The sequence below is a fragment of the Metopolophium dirhodum genome, chromosome 9, assembly GCF_019925205.1.
Source record: "Metopolophium dirhodum isolate CAU chromosome 9, ASM1992520v1, whole genome shotgun sequence".
Lineage (NCBI taxonomy): Eukaryota > Metazoa > Arthropoda > Insecta > Hemiptera > Aphididae > Metopolophium > Metopolophium dirhodum.
The window spans coordinates 11,339,287-11,358,756 of NC_083568.1; the positions used below are offsets into that span (position 1 = coordinate 11,339,287).

Below are 19,470 nucleotides of genomic sequence, written 5' to 3' on the forward strand. Positions count from 1 at the left end.
TACAGTTGATTAAACAACTAGTAATTTTAAAACCTAAGAATATGCAGTACCTAATCAAATTATTCATGACTATTTGTTAAAATGTTTTTACATCGATTACTATACAAAATAATTTATTAGAGTTTTTGAAAATTTATAACGCTAATGAGTCGAAACTAGATGAGGTATTGAATTATCAATTAAATTGTTTGCCAGCAAGTGAATTGACATGTTAATTTTGTATGGCTATAAGACAATTGTATAAGTGTATAACAAACTATAGTTCCTAAATTGTATATAATCAATATTTCGCAAAAATAAAGCTCTAACGAATATTGCATTTGTTTAGTATTAATACGCACAATATATTAATTTATTAATTATGTATTATTTTAGAGTCATAATATTATTCACCTACCTACGTATACAACACGGGAACTTAGTATACAGTGTGCTTTGCATTATGTGTTTAGAAACTATATAAAAATACGATACCTGCCTAGATATAATGTATATATACCATATAAATATACAATACCGCATACACGGCTAAACACTTTCTGTTGGGAAGAAATTAATACCCAGAAATGTTAAGAGTATTATTTCCACATAAGTGTAGTGTGTATACAATAACTCTAAAAGAAATTTTAGGTTTTAGTTCTTAAAGCCAATACTATATGCGTATGGCCGTATTACATTTCAATATGGATTCTAACATGGAGCTAGATTATATTTTAAAAAGGTAAAAATCGTCTGAATTGTGTAGGAACATATTTTATAGGTTATTATTTAGGTACCTAAGTATTTACTATTTTATCTGTATTTTGGGTATGGAATAATCGAAACTTTAAAACATAATATGCAATATGGTTAGGTAAAAAAAAGTGTATGAAATTATAACTTCTTATATAGTCGTTTTTAATTAAAATTTCGTTGCGAAGAAATTTGAAACTTGTATACTACTTTTCAAGGGACAGTTTTCACTTCACAATACTGTCACAACAGTTTTCACTTGACAGTTTCTTTACGTGTTATGTAATTATGTTTAATATATATATATGATACCTGCTTGAAAATATAACTTAAAAAATCGAAATAAAGTTGATTTAATATATGAGTTATGATTTAACTTCAGTGATTATATTGAATATCAGTAAAGTAAAGGTAATATACCTACAAATCATTTCTATTTTTATAATCGGGAATGAATCCTGGGACCCGCTGAGAGAACTCGATTTACTTAATACTATGTCATATTAACTGTATTATTGATATTTTGCTTCTTTTTAAAATTTTGATAAATCATAAAATGTCATTTGATTTCACTTCTGTTTTTTTTATTTATTTTTTTTTTTGAAAGGGGAGGCAAATTATGTGTTCAGGAAACGTTTGTTAGTGGAAAAACCTGAATATCACGAAGAAAACTACATTTATTAAACCTGTCATATTAGTAAAAGTTGTACAAACTATTTCATCAAATATTACAGCTGATTTCTTACATTTGCTAAAATTTTACATTTGATAATATTGCTCGGTTTATATTTTGATGTAAGCAATTATACAACGTGAAGTTTTAAAAAAAAGAGAGAATTATATAATAAAATAATTCAAACATGATTAGCGTTTTCGAATTTACCTCTTTAGTAGCGGTAGCCGTGTAAAAAATTATTATAACTGTAATGGGTTTTTGCATTTTTATGGCATCTTGTTGTATATAATCCTAAGAGGAAAAAAGGGACTGTGCAAAAATTATAAGCTTCATCATAATATAGTAATTCATTGCAAGTGCTTCAGACCATTCAGGATTATGCCCAACGACTTAAGTGTACAACATGTATATGACATTGACCAATAAGCTTGAGCTTAACATTATTACGAGACCCGACATAGCAATAATTTATGAGTCATTCAATGTTATTGTATCATTGAGAAATGGTAAAAAATATTCAAAAATAAATAAATATATTTTGATGGTTATATACAAACGTAAAATATTATTATTCATGAATTCAAATTTTACTGAAACCATAACTCAAAAGTATCATGTGCGTGCCAATACAAATTTATCGATTTAATGGAAGTATCGTAGAAACTAACTTGAAATACCGCATTCACCACATTTTCTCCATATTATTTTAACAGAGTTTCTATTGGAAAAAGAAACTGTTGAACCAATTTTTAAAATTAATATTTAAGTATAAAAATCTTGAAAATGTATTTGCTTAGATCATCATTATTGGTTTCACGTCATGCTTTATTTAATTGAGATTAAAACTTTTACTTAAAAATCTTATATTATACTACTTGGTACACGTATACGTTTCTAAACTATAACCATTAAAAGTTACGACATAATATTTATTCTATTGTTTTTGTTTTTCTCATCGTTTTCTATGCACATAATAAATTATAATCAACACTTCGAAGTATATAACTAATGTTATGTTCGAGTTAAAATATCAAACAAATTATAACAGACGAGAAAATAATACATGATAAAAACTTAATCAAGTAGGTATATCAATTAAAACTAATAAGTACCTATTTTTGAGTAAAAAACTCCCACAGCTTGATATTGGCATAACCGAAGAAAGTATTAGTCTCTTGTATTTTAATTTATACTTAATAACCGTTGTATCCTTATACTAGATGGTAATAATAGTTCATACAACATCGGTACTTGATGATTTAATAAAGACGTAAATAATTCGAGAACGTTGAAAACATCGCTTAACGTTACCAAAACATTTCACGGACTACTGCGATTACAGTGCTAATGTTTTGTGCGACAAAAACATCTTTTGAACGGTTACCAAAGAAAATTATTACTTTTCAAGTGTTCGACTTTTGAAAACCCATTTGATTTCCCTTGACAAAAAAATAGAACCATAAATTATGTACTTCACTTTATAGAGTTATTCTCGAGTACATACAAATTTATTAGGGAAGTACTCAAGTCACATGGGATATTTCAAGTATATTTGGCTTGGTAGTGAAACATATTGGGAAGTTACGTGACCTCAATGTAAAATTTTTTTAATTCTCCGCTTTATCTATACTGATTGAAAGAAAATTCTACGAAAATAATATACAAATCAAACGAACGGCACGAAGCTAAAAAAAAATAAAACATAATAATAATTAGATAAATAAAAAGTAGTAAATACATTTCACCGGGCATTTCACTTAAATTGTAAACCGCACAAATATTTGTCCACACAACTTTTTTTTATTGATTCTGTGTATTTCTTATGCGTCAGTATAAAATACCCAACAAATTTAACTTGCCAACATGCTGATTGCAACGCGCATATATATATAATATTTTCATGGAAAAGTATTAATTAGAACGGTTTTTCGAATATAATCTGAATTATACGTGTTAATTTTTATTAGGTGTTAACCTTGAACAATGTGGTTTAGGAGAGGTATCAAGGTCGAATTTTAGAACCCTGTAGTATCAATCGTAACTACCGAAGTGTCGAAGTGATCAGAACATGTTTTTATTGAAAACTCACAATTCTAGTAATAATAATGCAGGTTACATTGACAAGTCGATGCTCCATCCACAACCACTATTTCATAACACAAGTTTCGGGCAAATTAATATAATAATAATAATTAATAATCAATACGCTGTTGCAACGTCTTCTCGAAAGCCCTCGGGGTTCCATCATATTTAATTTCTATATATTTTTTCGTAAGACTCTTTTAGATACAATATATACCATATAATTATTAATAACATATTATCATAACGTAACGTAATTAAATACATAATTTACATATAATTAATGATACTAATTAATTATATATACCTATTGTATTTAATTTTTAAAGATTTTTTTTCCTAAAATTCCACTGCATATTAATGAATGATAATATAATATAATAGTTATGACTGAAAAACACGGTGGTTAGATATTACTATGATACATTTTTTGCAATTTTTATCATCGATTCATTCGTAAACTGCTTAATGTTGCACTCAAACAAGATTAAGAGTATAATATATGTTTAACATAAGTACATTAAAACAAAAAAAAACTAACTTCATTCATTTACCTGTTAGCGGTGATAAAATGAAATGCTTATCTCTTCACATTTCAGTATTTCGTAAAGAATTAATTTATAATATTTTTAAATCAAATTTCGTTTAGACTTATTAATTTTGTGATCTCTTGGAATTTTGAAATTACTACTTATAGTACAATACTATTATAATGTAAGTATATTATAATAGTATTGTATTTTATTGTGACGGCTATTGAAGGTTATAAACACATCGGCAGGCCAAACGCGTCGTCCGCTGAGCGAACAGTATTATAATAGCCGCGCGCGTATCCGAACTGCAGCTCGAAACCAGTACATAGACCGTACGAAAATACATAATAACCAAACGCACAATACCTATATTGTAATGATCGCAGATGTAGTACCGCAAAAACGCATCAATATATATGTATATAAAATTAAATTCTCATCTCTTCACATTTCAGTATTTCGTAAAGAATTAATTTATAATACTTTTTAAATCAAATTTCGTCTAGACTTATTAATTTTGTGACCTCTCGGAATTTTGAAATTAGCTGAGTGACGGATAAGTGACGGTGAACGGATACACTGAACTCGCATTAACGTTTTTTTACTTTTTATACAATGTTGAAGAAACGTGGACTACATATTATTAGTGATAATATTGTAGTTATACGTATTTCGCTAAAAATCCGAAACGAAAAAAGTTTTTTTTGAAAACGATAATCATCTTCGGCGGCATAGAATGAAAAACAAAAAAAATCAATAATAATAATAATAATAATACGGCGAGTACATTATAGTATTGTATTATTGTGACGGCTATTGAAGGTTATAAACACATCGACAAGCCAAACGCGTCGTCCGCCGAGCGAACAGTATTATAATAGCCGCGCGCGTATCCGAACTGCAGCTCGAAACCAGTACATGACCGTACGAAAATAAATAATAACCAAATGCACTATATAGCTATATTGTAATGATCAGCAGATGTAGTACCGCAAAAACGTATATATATGTTCACATTTCACGTGTAGGTACGCACTGTGCCAGTCATCATGATACACACAAACGTCGGATCTATTATAAAAGTAATACAGCTCTAGAAACCTACATATTATTGTTGGGCATATAGGAGGTATATATTACGAGTATATGGAAGAATGATAATAATAGTAATAAAAAAAACCGTCGTACCCAGGTACATGTGTATAACATACGCGTGTACAAACATATCGTTACAAACGAAATATAACAATAATTGGATCGACTGCAGATCAGTCAAGGTTTATCGGACGGGGGACGCGAAGAAGAGAACCTATAATAATAATATATTATGTACATAGATACTACTACAGCTTGGTACCTACATAAACGTTTGAATACCACGGAGGCAGCACAGGCTATAAGTATACCGTCGGAAATATTAAAATAAAATACGATTGTATATCACTTTTTGCGATGAAATGGAAAAATAATATCAATCGACGTAATTATATTATTATAGAAACAGTAGGTTGCGACGGTATTCCGAAGTCGAATTTTATCGTACCTACCCACGTTTATTCGTTTCCCATTCCGCGTAATGTGATACGATATAGTATAAATGCACGCCACGCAAATATATACATATACAATAATAATATATACATGTTATATATACATAATATAATATATTGTATTACACGTTGTAATATTATATTCTCAATAAAAAAAAATCGCGAGTATTTCAATCATGACGACAGTTTTTCACATGTACAAAAACAAAACGATATTCCTTCGTAAAAGAAATAAATACGTTATTAGAGTTATACCTTTTAGAGTGTAATTATATAGTGAACTAATGTAGGATAAGTATATCTATAAAGATTTTACAATTTCAGCATTTCGAAATAAATAATAGGTGTAGGTACATAATATTATATAAAACCGAGAACATTATAACGATATTATTTGAATAATTTAAAATGTTTATATACGCTGCTGTTTGAGTAGCCATTACCGTTGAGGTAATAGTTGTTGTGATACACAACATGATTGATGACACGATGATCGGGGTTAAGGAATTTGCACTTTTGCGGGATGCGATGACCTGTAACAATTATTATTGCACATATTAATTAAATATGGCAATAATTATCATATGTATGTAATAGACTCGTATCGGATTGAGTATAGGTAAAGTGACGTCTCTCTCGTTTTTCGTAATATCGTCTTTCATAGAGTTATCGATTGTACAAATGTATACAAAAAAAAATTGTATTCGAGAAAAAGCGCAATCGAGCAAATACAAACCATCGATTTACCACAACGTACTATAATTAAATAATTATACATATTATACATAAAAAGTTGTTTGTTTAAACCTTTGATCGCTGCATAATTTACGTCATAGCGTACTCTATCATCGTTAGATTTTTTTTTAAGTACACTTTTGCAATGTTTTTTTTTATTTGATTGACATTTTATGTAATTTTGTTTATAGGTTTCATTCAAAAGCCGATCGATCGAAGCACATTGAACAATTAAGGTAATATTAATTTTAAAGTTTATATAGTTTATCTCTATCAAACTGAGCAAGTAGGTCATTTTTGTATGATTAACACTTTTCTGGAATAAATAAATACACACTATTGAGCAAATTGCTTCAATGATTTATATATTTTAAATATTTCCGGCTGCAGCTACTTGGGAATTGTGTCTCTTGAAATTACCTGCAGTCTGTATTGTACCAGCAATATGCGCAATTTTCTACCAATAGAAGGACTGTATAAAATATTAAGAACTCTCTTATACCTAACAATATTCGAGCATACACTCGATACAAATAAATAAAACCTTGCAACATTATAAAAACGATAACTTCCTCGTCAAGAAAACATAAACGTCAACGGTAAAATAATTGATATCTCATGATAGCAGATCGTATACTTAAATTTCTACTGGATACTGATTACCAAGGCAGGTACAACTGGTAGTATATTATATATATTATACGCGTAGCATTTCCTCTCGTAACCTGCATAATATTGATTTCAAAATAATCCAAACGTAGCTGCAGTCCAGTCTAATTTCCGGAAAACAATATATGTGTGTTATGTGTGGTATAGATATATATGGACGGGAAAGGGTCCTGAGGCCTTTTTATTTTTTATATGGTTAGAGCATGAACGATCCGATTGCAATAACAGTCACGCTCGGCAAACCCCGAAGAATCGTTTCGGAAGTAGATGACGGTTTCGCCCGTGTGACACGCCTCTTAAACGGTTAGCGTACAGGCCAGCGCCCTGCTGGTATGATAGTTTTTTTTATGTAACGGTAGTGGCATAATAAAAGAGATTAGAAGAACGTGACCAGTGTATGCAATAATAAGACAGTACTCCAAAATTGTAATAATAATAATATATACAATGTAGTGAAATAGTATAGTTATGCTAGCCATATGTATTATGTATAGGTAAGCAGACTGTAGTAGGTACAGTGTAGTGGATCAACACCGCATAAGTAATGTCAATTATTACAGTGCTTCAATTTATATATAAGAAAAAAAAAACGGAAATTTAATTGCCAAATGTAGTCGATTGAAGGTAATTGACCAATTTAGAATAAGAATGTGGTTTTTTGATTTGTACGACTGTTATGACTTATGCGTTTACGAAGAAACAAATTAAATTTCCCAAACATCGCGGTCACAGGCACCTTTTTATATAATATATACTTTTTTATAACATAGCTTCATTATATTATATTCCTAGTATGCCTGTATAGTTGTGTCCTTCTATTTATCAATATTTTCGCTACAATTGTTCGCTACCCCCATGGCCTTATCACTATACTCTATTGGTTTAGAAAAATAAAATTTAATTATATAATATTATAATATGTCTTTTGTACGACGTACATTTATCATATATATCAGAAGATTAAGTAGATACAATTAGGTACTGTACTTCATACTAATCCATCTGGTATTTATTTCACCTGTTTTTTGGATGATATTGTGTTAACCATTATTTTTTTTCACTATATATTATAATATTATATGGAATTCGAGAAACAGATATAAAACATTAATAATTATTTTATAAGTTTTTATTTTAGTTTGCAGAGCCACTCTATTTTGATTTTTCCAATTACCATTTAAAAACTTAATTTCAAATTATCGAACCTGACGTTTCGTGTTGCTTGAATTCTCGAGTGGTCACCCATCCGAGAAGAAGCAACCGGAGGAACGACATAACACCAATTCCGAACGCAATATTAATCAATTAATGGTTATGTTTTGTCAATAAGATTCGGATTACGTATAAAAACCAGAAAATTACCATTCTTGTATAAGAATTAATCCTTTTTCCATCACGATCATTTTCACAGTGTTTTTTTTTCTTAAATTATGTGAACTAGGTACTTACTTATGTAATAGGAATTTGATATTTATCTTAAATAATAAATGTATAGTTTCACATTTCTAGAAGCTTAATAATATGATTCTTGGACGAGTGAATAAAATGAATAAATTATCGTAATTTATAAAAATTTATTTAATTCAAGATATTATTATATATTTTATTATCGTATAAATTAAAATAGACAGTGTGATTATGGATATAATGTAATCTGTTTGCAATAACAAAGGCAGGTGGCAGCCGATAATAGCTTTGTGTTGTATTCATTTTTTAAGTTAATTTTATTGGCCAACTATAATGACTAATTATCTCTCCTCACTTTATTATGTAAATATTTACAATGGTTTCGGCGGTGATACTTAATGTTCAGCCGATCGTCATTGATCAACATTTACAATGATTGAACTTTAAGGCATCATCTTGCCATTATATTATTTTAATATCTTCTTTGACGTTTCGATAAAGTAACAATTTAAATTAACCGACATTATTTTAATTTTAATAATTCACTTAACGGTTTGTTGTAATTTGTCATAAATTTGTATAACTGTGTAAAAACTAGGGGGGCGAGGGCCAACATAATTTATTCACAATTTATCCTGCTATACTAATGAAAGCATTCGTTTTTAAATTAAATAAATAAATTAGCCATATTTAATTATGTTTTGTTGAGCTATACCTATATTAGAGTATTTATTTTTACCACGCACTTAATTAATATTGTTTTTTGAAAGTTATTTATCATCATTTCTAATTTTTGTACATATTATAGACAAATAGACAATATATTAAAGTATATATTTTAATTATAAATTTACTCTTTGAACGTGTTTACTTCAGTGTCACGACACATTTATGTTTTAAATTAAGTATTTCCCCGTATATTCGAGTATTAATATAAACTCAAAGTCAAAATCTCATAGTAATAAAATTACGAAACTGTTAAAACATAGGACCATCTTACAAACTATACAGATATCCTGATGGGCCGGAATTGTCCTAATCGTGACAGTACCGGCGGTGACCTTCGCGAGTTCACGTTTTCATGTCTCAGCGCTTATATTTCTACTGTTCCTCGTATATCAATTATAGGACATAAAATAACGATGAATCATATTACATTTTCAATAAAAAAAAGTCTGTGAAAGTATAAAGAAAAAAATGGAAATTATATTTCTGAAACTCAATGAATCAGATGTATATATGTAGGTAATCAAATGAACGGAATGTTTATAAACGTGAGGTCAACAATAGTTGAAGTAAATATTATCTAAAATTTGTATTATGAAAAACTGTTAATGTTTCTTATATTCCAAATATATCATTTTCGGGAATAATTTCAGCCATCTATGTATTATAAACCTCCCAACCTTATATTTACCTACCTCTACAATTCTTCTCAATTTTGGAAACATGTTCAACAAAATTGTAGGTAGGAACATTTTATATTCGCAACATTATAATCGAAACAGCGTAAAACAGTAAATTTAAAGTAAACCAGCAAATTTTATTTGAAACAATAATAAATTATTGACAAAACTATAATCACCTGAACCGGAATAACACAAATAAAAAAAAATAAAATATAATTTACACCGTGATGGTCTCGCTGAAAAGAAAAAAAGACCTAAGTAGGTAGGTACTTAAATAGTTTATGAAATCACCGATTGTTTACGTTAGGTCTGTAGATGTATCGAAACGTGTCGTATCCGTTGCGCAATTCAGTAGGAGGTACCTGCCCATCACAGGATTTCAAAGTTTTTAATCGAATTATACCAACGAATAAGCTACATTTTCACGGATCATCCGACATCTTCCTATTCGTGCGCGCGTGTTCAACCATCCGTTTTCTGGGTCGAAAATCGTATCCCGAATTGGTTTTTCTTCAATTACCACACTAACGACTCTTCTGACTCCTTTTGTCAGTCAATTAGCGCATATACGTCAAACACCACATAGTATCGCGTGTGTGTATGTGATACTAATATGGTGTTTTATTTTATTTCATCCGGCCAATCAGAGCATGATGCACGCAGAGTTTAGCGTGCAGGCACCAACGTATATTATGTCGTGCATAGTACACAAGTTAGCACGAGGCGAAGAACAGGCGAATCGCATTTCGTACGATAGCCGTTGGCATTACCTACCTAGTTCGCACGGAATTTGCTTAGGACTTAGGCCGCGCGCCGCCGGGCTGGTTATACCATACGCGTATTATCCACCTATAACACACAAGCGGACACTCCGCATTTAAAGCTTAATCGGAAAAAAATTATAAACATTGAACGTATTATCTGAATGAAAAAAAAATTATATACGTTCATAAATGTATAGTAAATAATAAAACTGGTTCGTACAATGAGGAGAGAAAGTAGACCCGGAGTTCTCCGTAATAATGAGAGTATATACGTGAAAAGAGAATAGACCACGAGATTGAGTTTTCGCGTTGGGATTGTTGGGAATAAAAAGAAAAGTAATGCGAGTTAAATCACGACAAGTAATTAAAGAAAGTGAAGGACGGGAAAAAATTATGGCATTTTTCGGGAACAACTTATAAGTCCATACCATGGACAAACCTTAGTCACGGCGGAGGAAAATTCCCGCGAGAACACGACGTAGCAACGCTGATTCGAAAACAATAATATAGAATGTTAAACTTTAAACAGTGTGTAATAGTTTTATTGTATAAAATAAACTATTAGAAAATAGGCACATACAAAAAAAAGTTCATAAAATAAGACCGTATAAATAGTAAATACCAGTATAATTATTTTATGTGGATCATTTCTTTTTGATTGAAAAATTAAATTTATCGACTTTACTAAATAGAAATGAATTAAAAAAATATATTAATTATATACATTTATTTTAAAAAACATGTGATACTTATTATTTACTAATATATATTTAATCCTAACCTACAAATGGTAAACGTGTTGTTTAATTTTAAACAAGCAAAAAAAAACAACACGAAATTATTTTATGATCAACCGACCATACAACAGGCAGCATCTCTAACCATAAAAATTGTATTCATTATTCATGCAATTATGCAAATAAGTGTTTTTAAATTTTTATCTTTTAACTTAAAACAATTAATTGTTCATTGTTTTTTTTCTATAATATGTGTGTACATGGCTTATAAAATTATACAAACGTTTTAAGAGATCCAAATTTCTGATGGCCGCGTATATTATTATAATCAGTGAAAATTGTTTTCTCGAAAAGCTTCAGATATCGTATAATATAACGCATTATGTAGCCGAGGTGATGGTATTCATTAAATTATTGTATTAGCCAATATATTGTGCATTAGCATTACAACAGCCAAGGTACCCGCTTTTAATGATAAGAAATTATTTTGAATAGTCCATGAACCAAATCGGACCATGCTCTCGCGTCTGCTATGTAAGAACAACGACGCGTTGCCATTCTAAAACGTGAATACGATTTAAATTATAATAATATTATAACGTACACACATGTCGGAAATTATATACTTTAATAACACAGTTCGCGCCGTGTTCATTCTTATACGTATATACTATCATGCACTATATGATTATTTACGTTCAGGATGCTTTCGCATAAATCGGTTACCATTGATGGACGCGTGGTGCGAAATTGCCAGTTCTGTGCCACGTTAATTACAGAGAAAGTGCCGCACAATATGTAGATGTTAAATAACAATAATCGTTATTGAAACTGTCGTGTTTACGTTTTTTTTTTTTTTTTAGTGTCGTATAGACCTCAAACGCACATATAGGTAGGTATAGTAAATAATATACCTACGCAATGCGCGAAATGGAATTGTTTTTATACCGCAATGTACTTATATATATACGTGTGCATTAATTGGACAGATTCGTCGTGGTTCGTAACCCTGACGAATATTATTTCATTTTCCGTTTAAGTTGTATAAAAGATAAATAAAAACGTCATTTTTTTTTTTTTATTATTCAACAATTATCTAATATACATATACATCCAACGTTTAATTTATCAATTAGGTAAACTGACAATACTGTATTATAGTTGATTGAACCTATACATATATTTATGTAACTGTATATTATAGGATTATATCGTAAGGTTTCAAATAATATGCAGACAGTGTGTGTTATATGGTTACGACATGACCTAATAGAACATTTAAAAATATTAAACTACGTTCATAATATCACACAGAACGTATATTGTGTTTATCGAAAATGCTAACAATTAAATTTGAAAAGGTCTACATTACCAAAGCACGTTTTATGGGCCACTGTAAATTAGGGACAAACGCTCTTGTGCACTCTCAATCGATCGATCTATTCAGACTTTGGAGTAATATACTCCATCATTTTTAACATTGTTTCCAAACACACCCGAAGTAACATAATAATATAATATTTGCATTCCAAATGCTGTTACAATAGCTCGTCTGCTTTTATCTAAACCATATTATATAATGTGTGCGCGTGCATATTAATATGTATTATATTATAGTCAGTTAAATTAGTATACGCAAACGGTTTAAACGCATAAAAACCAGCACGGTGGTTTTGAAATATTCCTATCATACATGCCTGCGCAGAACAACGTATTGAACATATTTTAATAAAAAAAATATGCTCTATCGATCCAATATAAACGGCTTTTGTTTTAGAATATCACGGTATATCCATTATAATCATTATATTGTTGTCGTTTTAAAATCGGAGATATCGCGGTAGTTTACTTAGTGCATTGGTGGATCTGCAGCGGGATATCATTCTGTTGGCTAAAAAAAATATACATTTATAACATATATATGTACATACTACAAAATGTATATCCCCTCCTCCCTCGTGAATACGGTATAGTATACCATACGGTGAACTTCTCATCTAACTCCTACCCTCTAGTCTCTACCCCTGTTACAGCAGACTAAATATTTGAGACTTAACTAACCGTGCATTTGAATACTTAATGGAAATTGTAGCAGTACAGCTTTTAAACTATTTACGTCGAGATTTACACAAATTACTTTTCATGTGTTGACCATCTCGGATTGTTATGAAACGTAAAAATAAATGTTAACATACTTTAATTGTCGCGATTATCGAATACAGTATGTACGTTACATTATCACACACAATTCACGAAAGATGTTACCGTGTCATGGCATTTTTATTTTTTCGATATCACAAATACGAAAAGTTAATGTTGGTCGGATGGGAATCTGTTATTTTCATATTTTTCAAAAACATTTTAGCTTGTAGTATATCTTACGGTTTTGAAAAAACCAACGAGAAAAATCGTGACGAAAAATTCTAATATAATATCCGCTTATAAAATTGGCTCGACTATTAAAATATATTATAGGTTATCGTTAAACAGTTTTCGCGAACAATTTATAACGACGCGCGGTGGCGCCTCTCGAAAGATTCGACCTGGACAAATTAATACGATCATGGCGCACACTAAACGCTGGTACAAATCTGCATAAACGTCGTGTGTGCGGCATATGTGTGCGCGTATGTATACGTTGGCCGGTAGCTGTATAGACGTTGTAGAATATAGATAAATATATTATAATATCACAAACCACTCGGATGCGGCCCCTTAACCGCGTTTAGCCGGTCTGCCCGACCGGGTCGGATATGCTATATAACGAACTGCATACAGAGCGTACGGATTCCCGACGCACGCAGAACGAGAAAAATCGCGACGAAAAATTCTAATATAATATCCGCTTATAAATTTGGCTCGACTATTAAAATATTATAGGTTAGCGCGAAACAGTTTTTGCGAACAATTTAATACATCGACGCGCGGTGGCGCCTCTCGCGAAAGATTCGACCTATGGCTGGGCAAATTAATACGATCGTGGCGCACACTAAACGCTGGTAAAAATCTGCATAAACGTCTTGTGTACGATATAATAATATGTGTGTGCGTATATAATATGTATATATGTGGGCCGGTAGCTATATAGACGTATAATGTATATATAATATATATATATTATATAAATATATATATATATAATTATAGTATTATAATATAATATAATATCACAAACCACTCGGATGCGGCCCCTTAACCGCGTTTAGCCGGTCGGCCCGACCCGGTCGGCTATACTATATATAACGAACTGCACACAGTGCGTACGGATCCCCGACGAGCACAGAACGAGACGAACCGGCGTGGCGCTGCAGCCGGGGCGCGGTCGGCAAACGGGTTCGAGAAACGGGTCACTGGGTCCTCGGCCGAGGAGGATACTATAAACTATAAAGTGTGTATATAACGATGTGTATAACATTACGCGCGTGTGTGTTCTCGTGTGGATATTATTATAATGATATTATGTCGGTCGGGCTCGGGAGACGAAACGCTCGAGCGTCGCGGTGCAGCGCGCCCGTAACAACGTGTCTTATACATTATTATAATATAATATCATATATATCATATTATCATATAGGTAGGTACGTGTGTTATATTATAATATTATCTCCTATTGGCAGCGACGAAAACGCGAAAAAAAATTACACGCAGTACACGTCGTGTATAGTATATGTACCTCTTACCATACTACATATATATATATATATATATATATATATTATGTTATAATATAATATACACGACGTAAAGCTGGTATACTACAGTAATAATAACAATAATAGTCGTGTAAAAAACGTACAACAATAATAATTATAATACCTATATACATATAGGTACCCTTGCGTGTGCGTTGTATTATAGCTGGTTAGTAACTATTAGTAGACATGTATCATATGTATACCTATGTACCTATACTGTATATAAATATATGTGTGTGTGTGTGTGTGTGTGTGTGTGTCGTGTACTCGTGTCTATATATGCGATCTGAATCCGTTTGATTGTATTCAATATTGCATACAGGGTGATTATTTTATCGTGAATCTGTGGGCTACAGATATCTGTGGAATATCTAAAGAATTTTTCAAATGTAATGTATTCATAGTAGGTAGTAGGTACGTACAAAACACAATATTATATAGGTATTGTTGGCTTGTGTAAAAATGTGAAATACCTATTATAAATGTTATTCTTAATCGTTTGAATAAAAAATAATGGTTTAAAAATTCCTTTTGTTTCCTTTGATATTGTCTGGTTTGCGATAAAATAGAATCGCGCTGTATATGTAGATGATACTAATACACGATATACAAACATAATATGGTTTAATGACCGCAAATGGCAGAGTTTTAAAAAATTCAAGAGAAGTTCGCGTTTTTAATTCAAAAAACCTAATTACTGCAGCTATACTACAACGGTTTCATACGAATATACGGTTTCCGGGAGTATTATGTCGTAATTATTATTGTAATAGGTTTATCGAAAACTGCAAAATTTCGTGAAAACGTTAGATAATACAAATAAAAAATCATATTTTTTTTTTATACTTCCATACCTAATACTCTTGTGTTCTACAGCTTTTAATCGAGTATTCGTCATAGAGGAAATTCTGAGAGTTTGAGTGTGGTTAACACGCCCCTATTTTTGAAATAAACACTCTCAAATGTTATGCTATTTGAGGTCAATAATTATAGTTCTTATTTTATATTAATTAATTGATATGTAGTACCTACCTATACATAATATAATATATATAGTATACAACCACTATCATTGTATATTTATGTATGATTGTTAAATAAGGATTGAGGACGAGGGGGGGACAAAGTTGCTCTTCATCCATGATCATAACATCCATGAACAAGACATTATCTGAAAAACTGAAAAAATGGAGAGTTTCAGCTCCCCTAGATGTTTCATGGAATTAACACCCCTAGAGTTTATTACTCCAGGGATATTGGAACGTATGCATACAAATCAGAAATAATTATTGAAAAACCTTAATTTAACGTGCATGCATGGTGCATGTGCACACGTGCAGCTATACATTGTATTTACCTCAAAACGTCCTTGTACTTAGCTGACTGATTTTATTCCATTATTATCATACCTACCTACCTACTTGTTATTATTTATTGTAAACAACTACGTGTGCGTATTGTTATATAGAGTATTGTATATTATATATTATATTATACTACCTACCTGTTTCGGAGGACGATACACATTATATTTTAACGTTTTATAGAACCTATATAAATATATTAAAGAGGAGTATTATATTATATAGAGTTCAATTGTGTCAGCCCGTTTTAATCATTAACTAATTACTACCAACCATTGTTTGGTAGAAAAAAAAACAGACGTAGGTATATTGGTATATTCAACGAGTACACCAAAATACCAAATGGAGGCCATCCGAGGGGATTTAATGTAAAATAATATAATAGCTGGCGTCGAACAAAACCATAGTGAACGACAAAGACTGTTGGGGGTATTTCCAAGTAAAAAAAACATCGATTTTTTTTTTAAACTTGAATCTCGAAGAATGAAGAAAACAATATAGCTGTACAGCTTCGGCACTTTCGTAAATATAATATATAATAAAATAATATTAATATACAGTAAGCAGCCTCGCGTCCGCCGGCAGCAGGTCTCTTGTAAACATTTCCGACGATTTTCAAAACGTTTCTACCGTCGTCGTGTGTACCAAAAATTATAATATATACGGTTTTAATTTTGAAATAATGACATTTTTTTTCGCCGAGCCAAGCGGGATATTATATTATATCGTCCGCATCCCCCGGCACTTTTGAATTACATTACATTACAGTATATATATTGAAATCGAAAATGTTACGTGTTTATATGTACATATGACGGGCTTCCCTAGAGTGACGTTATTGAAACACCACGATGTGCAATACTAAAAAACATTGCCGACGACTTTGTATACCGCGTAGAATATAATTGTCTAGAGAACGAGGGGCTATGGTATAAAATAATAATTATGCACGCAATCACATTATATCATAATAATAATATAGTCAGTGTATATAATATTATTATACTAAAACGACTCGACGATAATTAACTCGAGAAACCAAACATCGTGATATTATGTTAACTGTAACAATTTAATTCGTATAACGTTCCACTACAATAATAATAATAATAATTGTTACGTCTTAATTAATTATTACATTCTGTAGGTAGGTACCTACTGTGGTTGCAGATTTTTCTTAAGATACACGCCTACAAAAGCTCGTGATATTAGCACGTGAAAAAAGTACAGCCGAGAAGACGTATAACCTACATATGCTATGTAATGTTGAACCGTATGTATTAAACCGTAGAGTCGAATAATATACGGATAAAATATGAGGACCAATCTGTTGACTTTATCTAAAATTACACGGGAAGTACGTCATAATACTATGGTCACACATAAAAGATACAGCAGTGTTGAGCAAATTAATAGTGATTTAATTACAAAATACTAAACAAGGGTATCGCTCTAAAGTTAAGATATGTCAACCAGACCTAAATACTCGACAAAATATACATGTCTTAATCTTGCAGAAATATTATCGAGTTTAGGTACCTAACCATGCCTAGGTAAATTAATTTTAATACTACATAGAACAACAAACCCGCACTTATGATGCGAAACATAATTATACGGGACAATTTTTATCAAAAAAAATGTTACGCTCTTTACAATTTTTACCATACATAATAATTCAATAATTTATAAATTATAATTTAATATTATTAATAAATTAGGAATCTAACATTTCCTTTAGATTTTAAATAATATAGCGTGGTTATAACTTATAAGTTATTACAATAATATGTTCTTATATAAATGACAATAGTAATTAAATGTATCTTTAATTGTAAAATATTCTCTGTTTCTATCAGATATTGTATTCAAAAAGAATTTGTAAGTAATCAAGACTTCTGGTTATAATTATTAAATTTATTTTATTTACTTATTTGCTTAACTTTGTTTAACGTCTGACAAAATCAAGAGTCTTATAAAATATCCAATATTAAATACTCTTTCTCGAATCTTCAAAACTAAATATTATAATCTGTTGGTTATAATGATATAAGGCAGTTAGTAGTTTAAAATTAAATCCTGTTGGTCGCACTTAAATTTAAATAAAAACGCTTTGTACTTTATTTTCAAAGAAATAACGAACTATAACTAATTGACAACATTTAAAAAATGTAGGTATTTATCGTGATTTTCTATGCATATATTTCGCCTTGTCAATAGAAATATAAAATATGCGTACATATATATATATCCTACAGGTGCAGATATGTGTCTAACCTGTAAAAGCCGGATGATTAACATTATAAATTTATAGCTTATTGTCTAGAAGTTAAAGTGCAAAAACTTGACGAAACATCCAATCAATTATGCTCGGGCAGTCGGTATGTATAATATATTATGATAATACCGGCTGGTAGGAATACCTACCTGGATACGTCATAATATAGTCAACATAGACGAATTAGGAATATATTATATATCATATATTATATTATATTATAACCGAATGAAAACGATTTTAGTTAAAATGTTTTTGCAGAAAATACGATATTATTCAGTATGATGTATAATAGGTTGCGTATTTTATTAACGAGTTGTCAATTATATTCATTTATATAATATGTAAACGTAAATAATTATATACGTGTGTAAAAAACAAAAAAAAAAATGGGGAAAAACAGAACGATAAATATGCGTAAAAACACGGGTAAACATAGTACACTATATAGCTGGAACAGACGAAACATAAATATAGGGACATAATAAATCGAAATTAGCGAATACAATGACCCCGCTCGCAAGTTTGGTGAACCCGCGGCAAAAATTACAGTGTGTTGGCGGCGACGTACCGTTCATCCGAAGGTCAAGAAGTAGCGTTTCGTGAACTCATATTTTTCATCTTGCACGCATCACGCGGTGGCGGGTAAATATCCGGATGAAATCGGTAACCGGAACCGCGGTATAATATTATATTATGCACACGCCGCGTACACTATATATATATATATAGGTAGGTACCTACATATCATGACGTCTACAACTGCAGCAAGCTGCGCAGGCAGTATCTGATCGCATTCAATTCGTACAGGTACGAGTAATAGGGCATATATTATAGTC

General features: G+C 30.8%; 1 protein-coding gene across 5 annotated transcripts in view; it reads left to right on the forward strand.

The window, feature by feature from the left end:
* The window catches only part of LOC132951860 (cordon-bleu protein-like 1), a 96,599-nt gene that overhangs the window by 60,246 nt on the left and 16,883 nt on the right, over nucleotides 1-19,470 (forward strand). For all 5 annotated transcript variants that reach the window (XM_061023873.1, XM_061023876.1, XM_061023874.1 and 2 more), the window contains one exon: nucleotides 6,500-6,544. In XM_061023873.1, coding sequence (XP_060879856.1) covers nucleotides 6,500-6,544 — 45 coding nt within the window. The remainder of the gene's footprint in view (nucleotides 1-6,499; nucleotides 6,545-19,470) is intronic.